Here is an 18,258-nt window from a genome sequence, read left to right as displayed (position 1 = left end):
GATTCTAAAATTTTCTAAAGGGAAAAAGTCACAGACTAACCCTCCTGTCAGGATGGAATTTCATCACTGAACAGTAGCAGGATGTTTATAGGAAGCAGAGGAGGACCTTCTGATTGATTATAAGCTGCAGCATGTACTCTCTTATAAGATCTTAAAATATTAAAAAGTGTGTAGAATAAAATACACATTGCACAAGGTGCTGGTGGCTCACGCCTATAACCCTAACTCGGGAGGCTGAGACCTGAGGATTGTGATTCAAAGCCATCTCAGGCAGAAAAGTCCATGAGATTCTTATCTCTAATAAACTGCCCAGAAAAAGCCGAAAGTGGCACTGTGGCTCAAGTGATAGAATGCTAGCTTTGAACACAAAGATGCTCAGAAGCAGCTCCCAGGCCCTAAGTTCAAGCCTCATGAATGACAAAATAATAATAAAAATAGTGTTGCCGGGTGCTGGTACCTTACACCTGTAATCCTAGCTACTCAAGAGGCTGAGATCTGAGGATCACGATTCAAAGCCAGCCCGAGCAAGAAAAGTCCATGAGACTCTTATCTCCAATTAACCACCAGAAAACCAGAAGTGGTGCTGTGACTCAAGTGGTAGAGAACTAGCCTTGAGCTGAAGAACTCAGGGGCAGCACCCAGGCCCAGAGTTCAAGCCCCATGACTGACAATAAAAGATAGATAGATAGATAGATAGATAGATAGATAGATAGATAGATAAAAAATGTTTAAATAGTCTTATAAACCACCCACTGGACAGGACAGGGTGATAATTATCTACAAGAAAAACAAAACCTTGTATGAAGAAGAATTCTGGCTTATGATCCTTGGCCAGGCAGTTAAGCATTAAAAATAAAGATGTTACTTAACATTACAAAGAACAGACTACTGTGGGCAACGTAGCACAAGGGTCCAATCCTGAGTATCCATCACACTTAGGACTGTCTTGTCCCAGGTTCCAAGAATCTCACAGTACTGAGCAAACTGGGCCTATGAGGCTGCCTGGAGCCTCAGCCTGAGCAAGCATAAGTGCCTCCAGGGCATGGCCTGAAGTTAGGGGCCACAGAAGGGGCCTAGTGAGGAAAGGAGCCATATAGTGGTCAGTGATTGCCTGGAATGAAGGGTAATGGTACAGAAAAGGGGTGAATCAAATGATTAAATAAGCAAATATGTTAGGAATTATGGAAAGCAGACTTCTTGGTTTGGGAGGAAAAAGTTAAACACACAGAGAAATGACCAGTGGAACCTAGAATCTCAGGTATTGATGTGAACATATGGTTTCAAGTACATACATGCTGTATGTATGTGTGTCTGTGTCTTTGTATCTGTATGTGCTCACTCAGGCAGAGTAGATTATGCCTATGCACATGAATGCCTCTTCTGAGCCCCAGGCACCAAGAGACACCCAGCACTGGGTCCTAGGCTAGCCTCCATCTTCCATACCAGTTCTGAATATAGGGCATTGAGAAAGAGCAAAAGAGAAAGGCAGGGAATAGCACTCAACTCCCACTGGCCAGTCAGAAAAAAATCTGAGCATCAAAGTAAAGCTGATATTCTACTGTTTGGAAAAGGAGATCATGAGTCCCGTCAGATGGGTGTTTTAATGAGCAAATATAGAGTCTGATGAGAAGTCTCCATATTGTCTAAGTACTTCCTTTGAAATGCTTATTAATCGCAAAGGGAAAAGAGTGGTTTGGGGGATGTGCTAAAAACAGCCTATCTATCTAATTCAGTAAAAAGTCAAGTCAAGGAGCACCAAGCACAGAAAGATGGACCTCACACAAGGGACACTGCACTACAGTGTTCCATTGTGCCCCAAGTCCAATCACAGCAACACGGGACAAATCCAAATACAAGAGCATTTTACAAAAATGCTTGACCATAGTTCTTCAAAAAGCTCAAAGTTATAGAAGAGAATGTGGAAACCTTTCCTAACCCTGACTGCAAAAGGGAGGAAGGGAACCTTCACTGCAGGACAACCCTACCTATCTTTCTAGGTGGCTATCAGTCTTGCCCTATACTTGAAATGTATCTGTGGGTTTGAGATTGTTTTCAGGGGGAAAAATTAATAATAGGGATGGAGTACATTACCTAAATTACAAGTGGTCAGTTGAAATTTTGAAGCAGAGGCAGAACCTTAGGCCCTCCTCTGTGATGGTCCTCCAACTCATACACTGGCCCGGCTCTGTCAAGTTCTCTGAGATGGCAGGCTCTTCCTCTGATCTGCTGGGAAGCCAGGAACACCTGCCACCCAACAGTCCTGTGCCCATGGGGAAGAAGTGACCAGTGACCTAGGAAGTGGAGAACTCCTTGGGAGCTGCAGGACACCCCGGACCACACAGGACCCCCTTGAAACTCTGCTCCCAGGCCTGTCCTGGCAGGGGTCCACAGGAGCTCCAAGAATGGAGCCCTTCCCAATCCTGGGATGCTCCAGTAGCAGGAGAGGTTCTAGTCCACCCTAGTGCTGGAGAAGCTCTGGTTGGAACAGCTTTGACAGGAATCACAAATAAGGCTGAGGGGAAAATGAGGGCAAGTTTTACTCTTTTTCTTTCCAGTCCTTTTTTTAAACAGGAATCCAAAGAGGAGTAGAATGAAGACTTGCTGAGTAGAACAGACAGACCTGCTTTTACTGAGTTTAGGTGAAAATGAGAGATGAGAGGTGGGGGCAGGGAAGTTCACAATTCTATAGCTTTGTACATTTCCTTTATTGTTTTGCTTCTAAATCAGTCTTACTGGGACTTTCTCTACTGAATAAAAGCCAAATGCAAGCCATGTCCCTTAATCTCTCCAACAGCAGCTCACTGCTGAGAAAATAATACAGATGTAACTTCCAGCATCACACACTGCCTTTTCCATTTATATGCAAATAGTGACCTTTCACCCAAGCTGTCTCAAAGAAATATTTCCTTAAAAATGCAAATAGCATGTTGCAGGCAGTTAGTATGGCTGAGTCTTTCTTATATTATTATCATTATTTCTTCTGGCGGTACCAATGGTGCAAAAACAATAGCTAAACTGCTCACAGTAATAGTGACTTCCCAAACCAGATCACAGGACTGGTTCTCCAGGCAGCCTGTCATCTAGAGGTTGTGAACAGGAAGAAGGGTATCCAAACTAAAGCAGTATTATCCCAGAGAAACAGGCAGTGTTGACTGCATCTACCTAGGGCCCACTGTGCTAGTGGCCAGGTCCAAACCTCTTCAACAGCAAGGCACTCAGAATGCAGGTAGACCACACAAACTTACTCCCCTCAAACACAGAGTGTCCCTTCCAAGGTAGGAACATACTCAGCCCCATCCTCCAACTCAGGATGCTCTTAGAGCCCCTGGAGCCAGCACACATGCCTACGCACACACATATAATAGCAAAAGAGTTAAGACCTAACCCTGAACTCCTCAAAGGTCACATGGGCCCCCAGGACCAAGAAGGCAGCTAGGTGTGTCTGTTCTGCTGTTCTTTCCCTGTAGTACTGAGGCAGGATAGACAGGGGAAAATGAGGTATGGCAAACTTACAGCAAATACAGGAAATATTCATTCATCTACTTCCCTTAAAGTTAAGGGACCAAAGTCATTTAGGGGAAAATAAGACAGGATAAACTGAGGAAAATGAGGCCTAGCGAAGGCAACTCAGAAACATTATAACTAGAAACACAGAAACTGTCTCTTAGCTTCAAAGAGAGACAACAGGATGCCTTCTTCCTGAGAGATGCATTTCTCACCTCAAGAATTAACATGTGTCTGGCAGAATATATGGTTCCCTGAGAAAAATGCTCCCCCAAACTTAAGCAACCACCTACCTAAAATGCAGACAACAGGATGACTTCCTTAGCTCAGAGATAAGGATCTGTTTTATAGCAGGGTGCATTCTTGCCTGGAAAGAATGCCCCAAACATCCAGAAACTCAGAAAGTGTAACATCAGGAGTGATTAGAGCAAATGTAAAACATCTACCTTTGCATACCTTGGCAGTCAGACCCCCTGCCTTTACCATATAAATAAGCCTAACGAAGGAACTGTGTGTCTATGTCTCTCCTAGAGAGCACCCATACTCTTAGAGTGTGCCCCTTCCTTCCTGCTTGTATGTTTTTGTGCTTTTTGTCTCTTTGTCTACTTGCTTGCTTACTTACTCATAAAGCTCTGTCAAGTTTTCTTACCATTGTGACTTGTCCAGAAATTCTCATTCTGTGACTGAAGTCAAGGACCCTAAGTGAGCCCTAGGTAGATGCAGTCAACACTGCCTGCTTTTAAAGGGAAATGTCACTAACCCTCACCTGCATCCTGTGACAGTACCAAAACATCATACTCTGAAAGGCCCAGCTCCTCAGACCAGGAAGAGTAGAAAATAGATGACTCTTCCTTGAACCACTCTTTACTGAGGGCCCTGTCAACTAGAAAGTGCTGACTCCAGGTGACTGTAGGCTCTACCCTATAGGATCCAGCAATTCTACTAATAAGCACTTATCCAAAAGATTACAAACCGGGCTGGGGATGTGGCCTACTGGCAAGACTGCTTGCCTCATATACATGAGGCCCTGGGTTCAATTCCCCAGCACCACATATACAGAAAATGGCCAGAAGTGGCTCTGTGGCTCAAGTAGCAGAGTGCTAGCCTTGAGCAAAAAGAAGCCAGGGACAGTGCTAAGGCCCTGAGTTCAAGCCCCAGGACTGTCAAAAAAAAAAAAAAAAAAACCAAAAGATTACAAACCAAGATACAGTAAAGCCACCAACAAAACTATGTTCACTGAAACACTATTCACCATAGTCAAGGTTATGGAATCACCCCAGATGACCCTCAAGAGACAAATGGATCAAGAAAAAATGGTGCGGGCTGGGGATATAGCCTAGTGGCAAGAGTGCCTGCCTCGGATACACGAGGCCCTAGGTTCGATTCCCCAGCACCACATATAAAGAAAACGGCCAGAAGCGGCGCTGTGGCTCAAGTGGCAGAGTGCTAGCCTTGAGCGGGAAGAAGCCAGGGACAGTGCTTAGGCCCTGAGTCCAAGGCCCAGGACTGGCCAAAAAAAAAAAAAAAAATGGTGCATATATACACCATTTTACTGATCTATTAGAAAAAATGACTTTGTATCATTTGTAAAGAAATGGAAAGACCTGGAAAAAAAATATGTTAAGTAAGTCAGGCCCAGAGAGACAAAGGATGCATGTTTTCCCTTATATGTGAACACTAGAATTAGCTTAAAGACTTATAAATAAATATGCTGGGTGGTATGCAAGCATATATAAATGTATTCTCTGAAATATGGTAGATTCAAGAGAGAACTCAAATAATATAATTCCTTAAAAAGGCAAAGTCCAAGTTCAACAAAATAAACACTAGGAAATGAATACTTGTAAGAGGTGGGGTAAGGTTAAAGGGAGAGGAGTAGGGAAATGAAGAGGAGAGAGTGGGGGGGGGCGATGCAGTCAAGTATTCAATGCATATCCTACAAAATTAATAATAATGAGAGAAGTTGGGAGGGATGGGTGGGAATATTGAAAGGGGTGACATTGGTCAAGATGCATTACATTCATAAACTGTTTGTTAAATGGCAACTCCTTTGTAAACTTTTTTCTTTTTTCTCTTTTTTGTCCAAGACCAGGACTTAAACTTGGTGTCTGATACTTTTTCTCATTGGGAGGTGCTCTACCATACCTCCTGAGCCATACCTCCTGAGCCATACCTCCAACCCCAGTTCTTAAAGATAACTTTTTTAAATGTATGGAGAAAAAAATATCAAAGTAGAAAGAGGAGTTGCTAATTTCCCAACTTGGATATACCAATGCCCAGCAAATAATTCATAAGCTGCAAATACTTCACTTATGCTACAAGTGGCCTGGCTTCTGAGTACTGGCTAAACCGGGGTGGCCAGAAGAAGCACCTAGCCAGTGAGAGTCCATCCACTAGGTTGAGAGTCACAGTTCCCAAAGCCATCAGCAGACTCTAAGAAGTGTTAGGCTCCACCTCCTAAACAAAGCTAGTATGGGTTTAGAAGTCCAGATTAACAGTCAAGCCCCAACGCCCAATCCTGGGAGACTTTACCTCCTGAAGCAGCTTGCAGCTGTGAGTCCTTCCAGAGAACAAAGTCTGCCTATGAACAGCAGACAGGAAGAAGGGCCCAGATCCAGACTGCTTTTTCATTAACTGCTCCCTTCTAGTATTTTTCTAGGGAGCTAGAAAACCTTGTTTGATACAATTCAAATAACAAGTCCACTTTTCTTTTCCCTCCAGAGGATAAACTCTGGAAGAAGACTCCTAACAGAATGAATGGGAGAGGGAGCAGGGAGAGACAGCAAGTTCACAGCTTTTCATATTTCTTAAAAACAGGAAATTTCTTGTCTCTGTATCTTAGAGGAGGGGACACCTCACAGTTAGCCTGCTGGCAACATTAATGGTACCCTGAGAAGTTGCTGTGACAGGGATGTGTCTCACACACCAAAGCTAGAAGTAGGCATGGCTACCATGGAAATAAAACAAGGTTCCACTAAAACCTAGCCAAATCCCAGGGCATTTTTTAAAATAACACTAAGTAGTACCCTTAAGTGTAGATTCACTTTGCTGTTGGTCTGGGTGAGCAGCCTCCAGTGGCAGGAGGCAGGACCCAAAGACCATGAACAATCCAGAACTGAAAACTCCACAGCAGAGCACTCAAGCTTTACTTCTCACCCAAGAATCCTCTGACTTCAAAGTGTCTTGCTGGCTATATTCACGTGGCTTTGAAAATTCCAGCTCTGTGTTGACAGAGGATCCCAAGCAAGTAGGGCTTCTGTGCCAAGCAGATCCTGAGTGGTGGCAGGCAGGCTCTCTAGGAAGCAAGCATGTCTGCAACACGATAGCAGAGTTGCTGAGAAGGTGTTCCCACAATGCATAAGATGCATAAAAATGAGAGGTGAATACGGAGCCAGGCACCAAAGTCTCACTCCTATAATCCTTGCTACTTGAGAGGTGAGTTCTAATGATTGCAATTCAAAGTCAGCTATGGCCAAAAAAATATCCATGAGACTCTAATTTCCAATTAACCACCAAAAAGTCAGAAGTGGAGCTATGGCTCAAGTGGTAGAGCACCAGCCTTGAGTGAAAAAGCTAAGGGACAGCACCTACGCCCCAAGTTCAAGCTCCAGTACAGGCACACACACACACACACACACACACACACACACACACACACACACACACAGTATGAATAGCATTTGTGCTAAGCCTTGAAAGAGAAAAATAAGCAACAGGAGATAACAAAGACAAAAGGCATGCCCAGGGATCTAGGAAACAACCTAACTTGGGATGTAGAACGAAGTTAAAGAACAAGCTGAGGCAGACCAAGGGTGTCTCTCAGGCTTTGAAAAAGAGCCAAGAAAGGAAGAAAGGACATGACTGCTGTCTAAAAACATCCTCCAGGGCTGACTGTGGGCACAGGCAAGTTGGAGTGGGGACATAAAAGAAGGATCCTCTTTTTTTTTATTAATTAAAAAAAATTGACACGGTGTTGTGCAAAAGGGGTACAGTTACATAATAGGGCAGTGTGTACATTTCTTGTGATATCTTAAACCCTGTTTTTCTTTCCCTTCCCTAGATCAGTTAGACATATATACAATACACAGTGTATCAAAAACATATACAGTAGCCACGTGGCTTCACTTAGAACTTTAAATGTAACGTCAACAATAAAGTTTGCTTATCCTTGTCTTATATGAACACACATACATAGCTTTTGAGCTATTGTGATCCACTGAGAGGTCTATTTTTGACCTTTATATGTTGAGTAGTTGTTTGGTTTTAGTTACATAATGTAGGGTCGCTGACCCAAACCTGAGGGAAATACCATTTGACAAGAAGTTTTTGGTTTCGCAGACCTGGTCTCTACTGTCTCCCCCTACCCCCACCTTAACAGTCATATATCAAGGAGATCATGCCTCTTTGTTTTCTGTGTTTTAGGCTTGTCTCACTCAACATTATTTGTTCAAGTTCTGACCATTTCCCTGCGAATACCAATATTTCACCATCTCTAATCTCTATGTAGTATTCCATTGTGTATAGGTACCATATTTTTTGGATCCATTCATCTGTGGAGGGGCATCTGGGTTGTTTACATATTTTGGCTATTGTGAATTGTGCAATGATAAACATGGAAGTGCAGATGCCTTTTTGATATCTCGAGGCCTGTTGTTCAGGATAGATGCCTAAAAGTGGTATGGCTGAGTCATAGGGTAGGTCTATGTTGAGCTTTTTGAGGAACTTCCATACTGTTCTCCAAAGTGGTTGTACTAATTTGCACTCCCACCAACAATGGAGAAGGGTTCCTCTTTCCCTGCACCCCCTCCAGCATTTGTTGTTGCCTGAGTTCAGAGTATAGGCCATTCTAACTGGAGTGAGGTGGTATCTCAGGGTTGTTTTTATTTGCATTTCCTTTACTACCAGGGATGTTGAACATTTCCTCATATGTTTCTTTGCCATTTCTATCTCTTCTCTTGTGAAGTCTCTCTTTACCTCCTTTGCCCATTTCATAATTGGTTTATTGGGCTTGGAGGGGGATAGTTTTTTGAGTTCTCTGTAGATGACGGATATTAGGCCTTTGTTCCTGTGCTGGTAAAGATCCTTTCCCATATGGTTGGCTGTCTTTCTAGTTTGGTGGCTATGTCTTTAGCTGTGCAGAAACTTTTTATTTTGTAGTAGTCCCATTTGTCGAGTCAAGAAGGATCCTCCTGAAGCATCTTTAAACCCAGATACACTAGTCATCTGGACCCCAAGGCCCTCATGCAGCATCAAACATTCCTCTTTGTTCCTGACAGCCTAGGCTATATTTTCCCCACTTGGTCAATAGTGGCCTATCTCAATGAAAATGATGTTGAATATTTCAAGCCCCATAATTTCCAAAATTCCTGTTTTTCCCACCAAACAACATTTTTGATCAGCATAGAGTGTTTGAGAAAGCACAATTCCATGTGCAAACCAATTACAAAGTTTGCTGTTTGGGAATGGAGCAGATGGTTTTGAACCACCCAAACTGAGGTCCTTAGGATGGTGGATGCACTGGAAAATCATCACCCTAGTGTCCTTGTCCCAAGCACCTTATTACATCAAGATGAAGCTCTAAGTCTAATGAAGAACAGGTGGCACCACTTGGGCAGCCCACAAAAAAAATGCTGGCTAAAAATATTTGCTTTTAGAATTCAACAGACCCATAGGTAAAAAGACCAACTGCTTACACAAATCAGCTCAGGAGGATTCACAAGTCAGAAATGCTCCTAGGGCCTCAGAATCATGAGTTACACATTGCAAAGCCACCAGAGATGACCTGAGTTATTGTTTATGTAACATCTGGGGATGCCAGATATCCTCCAGGAGCTTCTAAAACATGTCCTGGAACATCACAGAGCAACCATAGGGCTGCCTCAGCAGAGAGAACTTGGGACCCTCCTTCCCACTACAGGATCAGGTCAGCCCCATGCTGCTCTGCTTTGGGTCCTGGAGAGTCAAGTGAGAGAGTCAAGCTCTGATCTTGCTCCACCTTATGATCCCCTATTCTGTGTATTTTAGGAAGCTGAATGAAAAATCAGAGAGAAGACCCAAGTGGTGTCTGCTTGAGCCTTCAGACCAATGCTGAACACCACCCAAGGGTGAAGCCAGGTACAAATTTGAGGCAGGCCCAGCAGTCTGTGCTGTGTGATACTGCCACCTCTCCTCCCTAACACCTGGGTCACATGTGCTCACCCTCATCCAACCCAGCCCCCTAGCATACACACCAGTCCAAAAGCCATTCCACCTGCACTCCACTGGCATGGGCCACACTTGGGAGTGGCCCAAGGCATCTCTGACATGTCCAAACAGCTGCAAGAAACCCCAGGGAAAACCATTCCCAGTTGTTGCCTAAGGTATACTCCAGAAGGCAGGCTACTGGGCAGAGGTTTTCAGAGCACAGAACAAGAGGGTGCCATAAGGCCACAGATAATCACAACTGTGTCTGACAACCTCCTGCCTTCCCCAGGGTGGGCCTAATCCCAGCACAAGCAGATGTTCTCAGCCAGGGCAGATTAAAATGTCCTCTGGGTTACTTTCATTCCTTCCAGTTAAAATAACATACATTTTTAAAGTGTACATTTAAAATGTAAAAATGATAAATAAGTAGTCCATTTCTTACAGGAAAAACACATGTGCCCCTAATGGCATTAACTAAGGAGTGAAGAGAGTTGAAACTACATCAGATGAGTTCCAGAAACACTGAAGACAAGAAGGAAGGTATCCTCACACTGTGCTCCCACCTGCAAGCAACTATTCATCTATTCTCTATGCAGCAGACTCAGAGGAAGTCTGAGATTAAAAAAAAAATTCAGTTCAAATGCTTCTCATTCACAATTGTTTTGGAGTTTTCAATATCTATAAAGCACAGAAAAAAATTGCCAAGAAGCTGTGTAAGTGGCCTTCCACTCCCAGTGGGGAAGTGGGGCACACATGCCAGGCTGAGCAGTGGACAATCTGGGGACTCTATCATCTTCAGGCAGCAGAAAGGCCTCCAGGGCAGTACCAATGGCAGCTGCTCTCTTCCCTTCCGAGAAACACAAAATCTTTCCAACTAACCTAATGATGTTGGTTACAAAAGACCATTTTCCTTGTAATCAAAGAATCCCTACTATAACTGTATCTATAGACAACTAAATTCTGGTTAGTTCATAAAGTAAATTTACAAGAAGAGAGAAGAGAGGGAAGACATATGACAAGGAGGCTTGAGGACCTAGGGGAGAAAAGGGAAAGAAGGACATTCCCTTGTCCAGTTCTCCATAAAGACAAAGGCACTCTGAACTAAGTTTTGAGGGTTGGGATGGCAAAGATATTTCCAGGACCCTGCCTACCATCCACTCTGCATCCCTTGCAAGGTGGTCTGATTGCTCTTAGACCTATCTACACCTTCAACTCAGGCAGGGGGAGTGCACAGCTCCCAGCCCCACTCACTGTCTTCCAAAGTAGATATGCCTTTTACTGGACATCACCTTTATAATAACAATAAAAAATTAAATGGAAAAAACCAAAGTAGACATGTCTTTTGCACAGAGTCAGCCCAGGGAGAGCTCAGCTTCTACCTGCTTGCCCAGTGCCATCAGGCAACTGCTGGAGACCACTTGGGGCTTTGTTAGCCTGCAAAGCATCTCACCTGCAGTGTATACCCAGTGCTGGGATGGTGAAAACCAGCATTCCAAATGGTCCAGCCATCACTGGGCATGAATGTGGTCCACTGGATTCTAAGCCTAGTCTTCCTACATAGTTGGTACCAGCCTCTCCTTCCCTCATGCTGCTTGTCACATACAATCAGCATGTCATCATCTGCACAGTTGGTGACCCCAACCAGAGAAGGATTGCGGATTAAGATTAGAAAGAGCCAGACATCCAGGCAGCACCAGAGAGAGTACCCATTACAGCTAGGGCATAGGCCAAGCTTTGGCAAACTCCAGACTGACCTTGGCAATGGCATGGGGTAAGTCTGTGGCACAGAGAAGCCCAGCCCATGGCACAGAGAAGCCCAGCCCTTCTGACATCTCTGGGTATTCACAGAGCTTTCAAATAGAGACCATCTGCAACTTGCAGCCCAAAGGCTATAAGGGTCTTCTTAGAGCATGTTGTCCCTACAGGGGGAAAGGAGCATTTATGACAAAAACATAATCTCCAAACATTTGCAACTGCCTCCAGAGCTGTGTTCAGTGCTCCTGGGTTAGGCAGAAGCAGCTCACACACAAATCCCTCCTGGGGTTGCTCCTATGCCCCATTCAGGTTCCATATTCCAAGAGATGTGAGAAGTATATCATTCCAGGATGGAGAGGCCCCCATGCCAACTCTCAGAGGCTCCTGCTTAGCCCCTGGGATCAGCAAACACTCCTAAGAAGTCCAACACCACCAGGTACATAGTGGTCAGGGACTTTGCCTGCAGAAGTCCATGAAGGAGTACAGCTTAGTAGTGTAGCATTTTATTGCAGAAAGCTGCCTCCTTCTCTTTGAAAGCAGCATGCCCTCCTCTGCAAAAAGGACACCACTCTGGGATGGACTTAGGTCTACCTCTGTTGCCAGCAGCACCCACTGAGCACACAAGACTAAACACCATGCTCGCTACTCTTTTGTTTACAGTTAATTAAGGGGGCCATATGGAAGGAGGTGATAATCACAGCCAATCAGCAGTGGGAAGGGAGTAGTGGCAAGGAGCCTGGATCTGAAAGGAGCCTCCCCCAAACCTGCCTCTGATATGGGATCAGCACCCCATTCTACCAGTCCCTGAGAGGAACCAGCACATCCCTTCAGCACCAGCTGGGAGCTACATTCCCTTCAGGTTTGCCTAAATACCTTCCTGACTTTTGTTCACTTGGCCACTAGCCTCAGAGATGTCTTTGGGTCTCTCTATAATCCCTTTCTTAATCCATCAGGACGAAATTCCTCACATCCCTCCCCAAAAATGGCAATTAAAATTGTCAACATCATTACTTTCACTACAATGACAGTCTAATGCACCAGGACCAAGACACTTACAGCCACAAACCCACTTCTCAGATGTTTGTTGATTGTTGTTGTTTTCCCAGAACTGAGGACTGAACTTGGAGCCTCAAGTGCTCTTTCACTCAGCTAAATGCCCAACCCCTCTCAGATGTTTTGTTTCAGAAACTGAACACCCAACTTTACCAACCAGTGATGTACACTGATTCAAAGGTGATGCTAACAAAGCAGTTGGTGACTCAGAGGAGAAGACAGTGAGCAGCCACAGCACCAAAACAAAACCATCCTGTGCCTGTTTATTTTCCTGATTTATAAAGAAGAATGTGAATTCAATGGACAGAGCCTATCCTGTGGCTCAAGAGCTGTTACGCAGGCGATAGCATGACAGTGCTCAAAGCTCAGACTTCCTAGTTTTAACTATGCAAATCCACTCACTGGTACCACAAACAACCACATACTCCAGCCCCACAAAGACACTGTGAGAAGAAATTAAGAGGAAGAGTGACAGAGTTCTGCACATGGATGCCACAGACACACTCACACTGAATGTTTTTCCCTTGAAGTTTGGAAGCACATGACATGCCACGATAAAATGCTTCCAAAAGCATCTCTATTCTGTACCTGGGGTAGGGGTCCCACATGAGATACACAAGCTCCAAGAGAGAGCTTTGGCTTAAGGGGCCAGCATCCTCTCCAGACACACTGCCACTGTGTCCTGTGGCCCAGACACAACTGTGTTCCTTTTTCAGAAATACGCACAAAGTTTCTCATCTTGATCCACAGCGTCTCCCTCCCTAATGCCTTTTCTCTCTGACGCACAACATGCTTATAAGAATCTCAGAGATGTAGGAGGGGCAGAGAAAGAGGAGAAGCACAGATCCAAGGCAGAACAGGAAGAAAAGAAAGCCTTGCCCTTCAGAACAGTTTTTAAAGCCACCCCCAAACCTGCTTCCCCCCCCCCCCACCGCAAAGAGAGCCTTAGAAATCCTCTCCGTTCTGGCCCTCCCCATCTCTGTCCAAGGGGAAAAGCCAAGCACCTTGTATCTGCCTTTGTCAGCGAAAGAACATAACATTGACTTACCTTTCCCCACAGCTATTGTCTGTCCTCTTTCAAAATGACATCACGGAAAGCAATCATGAAATTTACATGGGGGGGGGGGTGCGCAGGGAGGACGGGGGAGGGGAAGGCAGCTGCCTGCCTCACCGCGGTCACATGTAGGGAAGCCTGTGTCCGGGTTTCAATTAAATATCTTCTCCCCTCAGTGTGCGAACTCCTAAGCCAGCTAAAGGCGACGTCTCATTTACTTAATGACCGCTCTCATTAGCAGCGGTGGCACGGGCTGGCGGAGGAGGCTCCTTTGTAAATACGCTACCCATGAACCCTTGGGGCTCCAATATATCTGTTTACTCTCTGAGGTGAAATAAATTTACAGTATAGCATCAGAAGGATGGATCTGCCAAACTGGAGGTGAGAGGTGCCCCAAGCCAGTGAAGCTTCTGCCCACTGATCCAAGCATTACCAACAGAAGGTACCGACATCTGCCCACAATGACCCACAATTAATATGCAGCATGATTGTTTTTTTTTAATGCAAAACATATAACAGGGCAGGGAGTACTACAACCATCATGCTCACCAACCCCCCTGCTTCCTCGGCCAGTGGTTCAGTCCAATAATTCCTAATAGCAGCGACCGGAATGACAGATGCCCTGGGTTAGCATGGCTCCAGCAAAAGTGCTTTACAATATTTATTGGTGGTTAGGAATATGACCTCCCATCATAAAGAAAGTGCTGCAGAATTTATTACTTAAAAGAACCAAGAGTATTACATATAGGCTTATCTGCATATCCAAATATCAAAAATTTAAAGGACATGTTTTGATGTTTTGTTTTGTTTAAGTGCATAAAAGGTACCAGAGATCAAAGACCAAAATGATAAAATATACACACAAAGAACAGAAAGGGAAAGGAGATTTTTCCACTTTCTTTTTTTTTGTTTTAATTTTTTAAATAATAAAACTCTCCAAAAGAGTTTTTTAATTCCTAGGCACTGGTATCCTAAACTAAAAGACTGTATTCACCACAAACAGAGAGAAACACATAGCTGAAGTTTTCTGTCCTGTCTTTCTCCAAGTCTTTTTTAAACTCCCTGCGAGGAACTACCCTAGTGAACATCAAAAGAAGCCTCCATAGCGCACACTGGAAGAGTGCCCGCTGCTCTGAAAGTCTCTGCCTGTCACTTCCTCGCCTCCCAGTTCAGGTTTTCCCACACATTCAGGGCTGAACACAGGAGTTTCCTCCATAAGCACCTTAGGATCCAGAGTGGCTCTGTTTGCTCTCCCAAATCCCAGAGACAAATCAGAGTCAGAATATTGGAAACTGTGCTTGGAAATGCATGGATAAAGATGGAATGCATTCCCTCAAAGACACTACCATCGGTGCCAACTAGAATGCCACAGCTCTCATGGTTCAGAAGTTAGTGCCGATTTCAACCAACAATAAATACCATTTCCTGCAAAATTATGCAGGAACACGACATCCTACTTGATTAACACTAGGCAGTTAAAAGTCATCTAAAAACCATCCCCCAACTTTTGCTTTTCCTGTAAAGAAAACCATCTGGAAATCCTCTCTGGGATAGGGCCACCAAAAGTGTGAATAAATAGAATTAGAGCAGTTAGCTTCCTCACAGAGAACAAGTTGGGAAAACTTTGGCTGATGCTAGCTGAAACCTCTTTTATGAGAAATTATTTTTAGTATAAAGTTTATACTTTACATATAACATATAAACCAAGGAGCTTCATCCCAAAAGCAAGTATGTTAGAGTTTTATTGAAACACACATTCTCAGCAAGTAAGATTTAAAATGTGAAGATTAAACAAAAGGAAATAAATGCAAAACCCGCATTAGTCAAACTGAGGATAAAATATTAACTAGCCCAGTAAGAACAGTTTGGGGTCCCTGCAATGGCTGCTTACCATCTTCCTAGTTTTCATGAGCATAAAAGATACCTTAAGCTAAGACCACGCCTGAAAAGTCATGTCTATCTCCTCTGGACACACTGTGAGTGCTGGGTATCTGACATCCCAAATCTTTGGCATTCCAAAATTCTATTAAACTCTTATCAGCAGACTGCAGGCTCAGGACAGCCCTGCATGCCATTGTTCTGCTGAGAAGGTGGGATCAAAGGGAAGATCTGTGCTGACTCAGGCTTGCTCCCCAGCGGTACCAACCACTCTGGGAAAGCCATTGACTTCACATGTGTGATCGTCAAACTTAAGAAACAACACAAAACAGAAGCAGCAACAGGGAGAAACCAATATGTGCAACAAAAGAACTTCATGGAGCATTATTGTTTTTGAGGGGATGGAAATTGTGTTTGCGCAATCTTCCATCTGTCAGCATTTGGGTGACCCTGGGCTTCCGGAGATCTAACCCCTCCCATGGTCAGGAATAAGCTCCACGCCCCACCAGACGCTGCACTTAGAATGCACACAGAAACCAAATCAGAACCTACCTACCACAGAACCTACAGCCAGCGCACCCCGCCAAGAGCTTAGTGTTTGTACAAGCGTTTTCAAATGAGTGTGGATACAAGATCTTTAGCTGGCACCATCAGTAGAACAAAGTGGGGGCAGGGCTGGAAAAAGGCGGGTGGCAGAGGAGTTTTCAGGCATGTTCCTCAGGCTGGCCACCTCCCTTCAGTCCTGGAAAGAAGCCTGTGAGAGGGTGGAGGAGTGCTGCAGGCTGATCAGCACTTTGGACAGCGCTCTCCCCTGCTGCGCTCGGCCTTTGTTCTCTGACTCACAGAAGTCTTCAGTTAGCAGCACCAGGTCCCCAGTAGCTGGACTCCTCAGCTGAGAGAAAATTCCAAACCTGAGCAACCAACCCAAACAACTCCTGCCTGTGACAACAAGGTATAATCTAAAACTTTTCTTCTTACACAGACTGAAACTTTGTCAGGATTTTTTTAATCTTAAAATATTTTCTTTTCCATAACGTAGTATGGTGCATATTGTTTCTTTAAGGTTTGTTTGTTTTTGTCGGTAGTGGGGCTTGAACTCTATGCCTGGGCACTGTCCCTGAGCTCTTCAGCTCAAGGCTACAGAATGTTTCTTAAAGTTTTATCTCATAAAAATCTGTAGGGAAGCCCATGACTTGACCCTGTAATACTAGCTACTCAGGAGGTTAGATCTGAGGATCGAGATTATAAACCAGACAGAGCATGAAAGTTTGCCAGACTTTTATCTCTACTTAACCACCAAAAAGATGGAAGTGGAGCTTTTGCTCAAGTGGTAGAATACCAGCCTCAGGCAAAAAAGCTCAGGGACAGCACCCAGCTCTGAGTTTAAGCCCCAGGACCAGTGCACACACTCGAGCACACACACACACACACACACACACAAAGGAAGAAACAAAAAAGGAAAAATCTATAGGGAAGTTGTATACACCTTTTTAATTTTTAAGTTTAGGCAGATCTACAGAGAAACATTTCCTATGAGATTGTTGGATCCTCAGACTCCACACAGGGAAGAAAAGAGAGATTTCTCAAAATTAAACTTGTGACTGCAGCCGCCTCACTAAGAAAAGTGCTTTGTGTAAGGGGGCTAGAGAAGGGGCTTAATGATCGCTTAGCTGGTAGGATCATTTTAAATAAGGTGTAATTACGTGTGCAAATCTGCATGCAGACATTCCAAGTGTCAGTTCATTTGCTTCATAAAAACTCTTTCAAGTAATTTTGGTCTAAACTTTCTGCATCTGTAATTGGCACCACCTTCTCCGGTGACCAGCTGGGGGTGAGGTTTTCTTGTTTTCTTCTGAAAGCTTCCCTGCAGATGGGCGCCTGCCTTAATGCTGCTGGCGACAATTAGGGCGTTGTGTGCAGAGCGGAGATGGTCAGCATTAATATTGTATAGAACAGCTGAGGGCTGGGGGGCGCTGCCCCAGGCAGGCCCTGGCAGATGGAGCAAACAAAACCAGGAGCCACTTTACCCACACTCTGGGCTGACTTTGTGTGGCCTGTCTCACACTCACAAACATTTGGCAACCCACTTGCAAGACTCTCAGATGCAGATGATGCACACTAACACACTACAACTGTGAGTGTGAAGAGGATACAGCCTGGCCAAGCCCCTCTGCCACAGGGAATCCGGGTGAACACTGCCGCCACACAAAGAAGCATTCCTCCTCACGCGACCCACCTACAGACCTGAAGAGCAACTACAGTGACTAGAGGAAGCCCACTACACACACAACCTCCCCACCCCCAACCCTCACCGGCAGGGCAGCTTTTCCCAGGGCTCAGAGATGCCAGCACTTTTGCTGGCCAGGGAATCTGCAGAGGAGAGCCCAGGCAGTTCTCAAGGGCCCTGCCTGGCATTTAGGAGGAGCATGTCACTTCCTTCGCTGCCCAGAAAAGAGCACTGAGTGCTGACAGAGGCATCCTGCAAGAAACATGTTGAATAGGCCCAGGGAGGGGTACAAGGGGCTGGGGGTGGTACGCACCCAGGAAACTCCTGCAAAGCGTCATCATGGCCAGGTGGGCGAATCTCCTTTCTGGGACCTGGACACAAGTCACTTCATGCTGGAAAAAGTTGCTGCCTAAACTTCAGTGTCCCAGGATCCTGGGAGTCCTTACCACAGACAGCCAATCAAGATTGGGAGCATATAATCACAAATTGATGCCTGGCTGACTGCCAATGAGGGTTCTTTCTCCACACAATAGGCCTCAGCCCAGACAATGGGCCCCGCCTGCACTACCAGAGAAGGGGAAAGGGGGAGGCCAAGACATGGCCC

General features: G+C 44.9%; 1 protein-coding gene across 1 annotated transcript in view; it reads right to left on the bottom strand.

The window, feature by feature from the left end:
* Positions 1-18,050, bottom strand: part of Myt1 (myelin transcription factor 1) — a 77,306-nt gene extending 59,256 nt beyond the window's left edge. Inside the window, exon 1 of the mRNA XM_048347523.1 lies at positions 17,968-18,050. Within this exon, the coding sequence (XP_048203480.1) occupies positions 17,968-17,995 (28 nt within the window). The 5' untranslated portion in view covers positions 17,996-18,050. The remainder of the gene's footprint in view (positions 1-17,967) is intronic.
* Positions 18,051-18,258: the final 208 nt, after the last annotated feature.

Source organism: Perognathus longimembris, chromosome 6 (genome assembly GCF_023159225.1).
Source record: "Perognathus longimembris pacificus isolate PPM17 chromosome 6, ASM2315922v1, whole genome shotgun sequence".
Taxonomy (NCBI): Eukaryota; Metazoa; Chordata; class Mammalia; order Rodentia; family Heteromyidae; genus Perognathus; species Perognathus longimembris.
The sequence above is the reverse complement of the archived record's forward strand: the minus strand, read 5'-3'. Positions and strand labels throughout refer to the sequence as shown.